The sequence below is a fragment of the Corvus brachyrhynchos genome, unplaced genomic scaffold, assembly GCF_000691975.1.
Source record: "Corvus brachyrhynchos isolate BGI_N302 unplaced genomic scaffold, ASM69197v1 scaffold443, whole genome shotgun sequence".
NCBI classification, from domain to species: domain Eukaryota; kingdom Metazoa; phylum Chordata; class Aves; order Passeriformes; family Corvidae; genus Corvus; species Corvus brachyrhynchos.
In genome coordinates this window covers 72,300-75,185 of record NW_008237220.1, presented here as the reverse complement: position 1 = coordinate 75,185, position 2,886 = coordinate 72,300, and the positions used below count along the sequence as shown (strand labels likewise).

Here is a 2,886-nt window from a genome sequence, read left to right as displayed (position 1 = left end):
TGGCGTTTCTGGGTGGGCAATCCCGGCTTTTCTGGGGTGCAGATTCCCGGTTTTTTTTGGGGGTGAGCATTCCCGGGGATTTTTTCGAGCGGGAATTCCGGGGGTTTTTTTTTGAGGTGGGCTCTCCCATTTTTTGGGGGGACCATTCCCGGACTTTTTCCCGCTGTTTTCCCAGCTCAGCCCAGCTGGAAAAGGAGGTGGCTGCGCTCCGGGAGAAGATCCATCACCTGGACGACATGCTCAAGAGCCAGCAGCGGAAAGTCCGGCAGATGATCGAGCAGGTGACGGGAAACACGAGGAAAAATCCAGGAAGAGCCGGATGGGAATTCCCAAAAGCATCCCAATTTATCCCAATTCCTCCGTTGCAGCTCCAGAATTCCAAGACGGTGATCCAGGCCAAGGACGCGGCGATCCAGGAGCTGAAGGAAAGGGTTTCCTACCTGGAAGCGGAGGTGGGGCCTGGAATTTTGTGGGGTGGGATCTGAGCTTGGATCTTCTGGGATAGGTGGGATTGGTTTGGGAATGTCGGGATTGTGGCTGGGAGCCTCGTGGAGGTGGTTGGGGCAGCGGGAAGGGGGGAAAAGGGCTGGGAAATGGGGTGGGAGAAGGAGCGGGAAGAGCTGCCCTCCGAGTCCCGTGCTGGGCATTCCAGGGGTGGTTTTTCCAAGGGGAAATTCCCAGCTGAGCCCAAAATCATCTCCCGAAGGCATCTTTTGGGAGCAGGAAGGTGGAAAAGTGTGGGGACAAGGATGGATTCCAGCCCCGCCGGGGCCGCCCCGCGTCCCCAGCGCCACTTCCACGCTTTTGTTTGGGACAACGCCCGGGGTGACGCCTCCAAACCTCCCTGGGCGGCTCCTTCCAGGGATTTCGAGAGGGGAAAGTCCCCCTGAGCCTCATTTCTCCTGGGATGAACCCCTCAAATCCCACAGGAATTCCCCACACCCTTCCCTGCTTCCCCAGCCCCATTCCCACGCTCAGAATTCTCCCAAACCCCAAAAATTCCGGTTCCGAGCACGGAGGGACAACCCCAACCCCGCTCCCGAGGGCTGGAAATTCCCTCCCTGATCCCAAATCCCGGCTTTTCCCAGAACCTGGAGATGCACGACCGGATCGAGCACCTGATCGAGCAGCAAGTGAGCCGGGGCGGGCTCAGCGCCCGGGCGCGCTCCAAGTCGGAATACGTCAGCAGGTCCGTCGGGAACGCCGGGATCCGGCCCCGGAGCAGGGCCTCGGACGGGCAGGGAGGAGGGGATGGATTTGGGAATGGGGTTGTGGAAGCGGGGGAGGGGTTTGGGATTTGGGGATGGGGCTGGGTTTGGGGATCGGCTTCTGGATTTGGGAATGCAGTTTTGGATTCAGGGATACTCCTGGAAACACCCCCCTGATTTTTCCATGTCCTTCCCTCCTCCCTCCTCCAGCAGATCCCAAATCCCTCCCATGGGAACTTTTAGGGACCCAGTGCCCAACCAGATCTCCCCGGGACCCTTTTCCATGGTTTTTTTCCCACTGAAAAACTCCCTTTTTGGTTTCCCTTTCCCAGCAAACGCCTCCCGGGCCCGAAGCCGCTGCCCCTGATCCGAGTGGTGGAAACCTGAATCCCAGGATCTGGGCCCAGCCGGATCCTTCCCCTTTGGAATGGTTTGACTGGAATTCCCTGCTGGACTCGCAGCCCTTCCTGAGGGAAGAGGTTTGGGATCGCCCAGGGCGGGATCCCGGCGCAGATTCCGGGCTGGAATCGGGAATTTTCCCCCTCTGCAGCGTGGCTGAGGCGATTTTCCAGCCGGATCTCTCAATTCCCACTCGTCCCGGGTGGCCAATGTGGCTTCCAGAGGGTTTTCCCAACTGGATTGGACACAGATTCAGGATTTCACCTTTTTTTGGGAGTTTTTCCAAATCAAAATCCGAAGATTCCACCCTTTTCCCAAAGAAAAATTCCTCCTTCCCACAGCAAAGAGCTGGGAGCCGCCACCTCCGACCTCCAGCACCAGCCCTGGACTTGGAAAATCCTCACCCAGCCCCAAAGATTCCATGTTTTCCCTCAGAATTCCCTGCTTTTCCCCCGAATTATACCCGGCACAGGCGTCGCGTCGGAATCCCGCGATTTTGGGTTTCATTCCCTGTATTTATTTCCATAAATTATCGGCGTCTCCCGGCGAGGCGGGGACAGGCACAGGCTGGAATTCCCGGGAATGCTGGCCCAGGACTGCCCAACCCCACGTTTGACCCGGGAGGCACCAACTGGGATCCCTCCGGATTCCCTTGGAATTTTTTATTCCCGGTTTTCATATAAAAAAACAATTCCGTCTGCTTTAATCCCTGCTGGCTGTGGTTGGTTGGAAAGATTGGGAATTTGGGGGTTTTCTGCAGCTTTTTTTTTTGGTCTTTTGGGGTCTTTCCAGGTCCTGATTCCATGGGAACGGGATCAGGCTGTGTCCCGACACTCCGGGATTGGGAATTTTCCTGTTCCCAGAACCTGGGCGGGGGGGAGGTGGCCGGGATTTGGGTGGGATTTTGGGGGATCTTGGATCCACCTCTGGATCCCCAAAATTCCTCTCCAAAGGGTCTGGACCCCCGGGATCCACGGATTCCCTGGGAGTGAGGCCTGGGGACACCCGCGACCGTCGGGAATGACCAAGAGAGAGAAAAAGACAGAAAAACGTAGAAAAAGGGAGAAAAAAATAAGAGAAAAAGAGAGAAAAAGAAAAAGAAAGTCAGGAGTAAATAGAGAAAGAGAGAAAAATGGAGAAAGACAGAAAAAAAGAGAAAGAAAATAGAGAGGAAAAGGGAAAAAGACCCAAGAAAGACGGGGAAAAGAACCCAAAAAAGACGGGAAAAAAGAAAAACAGACGGAAAAAAGAAAGAAAGAAAAAGGGGAGGGGTCTCCGC

The 2,886-nt window shown here is 55.6% G+C and overlaps 1 protein-coding gene across 1 annotated transcript in view; it reads left to right on the top strand.

The window, feature by feature from the left end:
* The window catches only part of TUFT1 (tuftelin 1), an 8,941-nt gene extending 7,108 nt beyond the window's left edge, over positions 1-1,833 (top strand). Inside the window, exons 11-14 of the mRNA XM_017728866.1 lie at positions 176-281; positions 369-452; positions 1,089-1,189; positions 1,541-1,833. Coding sequence (XP_017584355.1) covers positions 176-281; positions 369-452; positions 1,089-1,189; positions 1,541-1,595 — 346 coding nt within the window. The 3' untranslated portion in view covers positions 1,596-1,833. The remainder of the gene's footprint in view (positions 1-175; positions 282-368; positions 453-1,088; positions 1,190-1,540) is intronic.
* Positions 1,834-2,886: the final 1,053 nt, after the last annotated feature.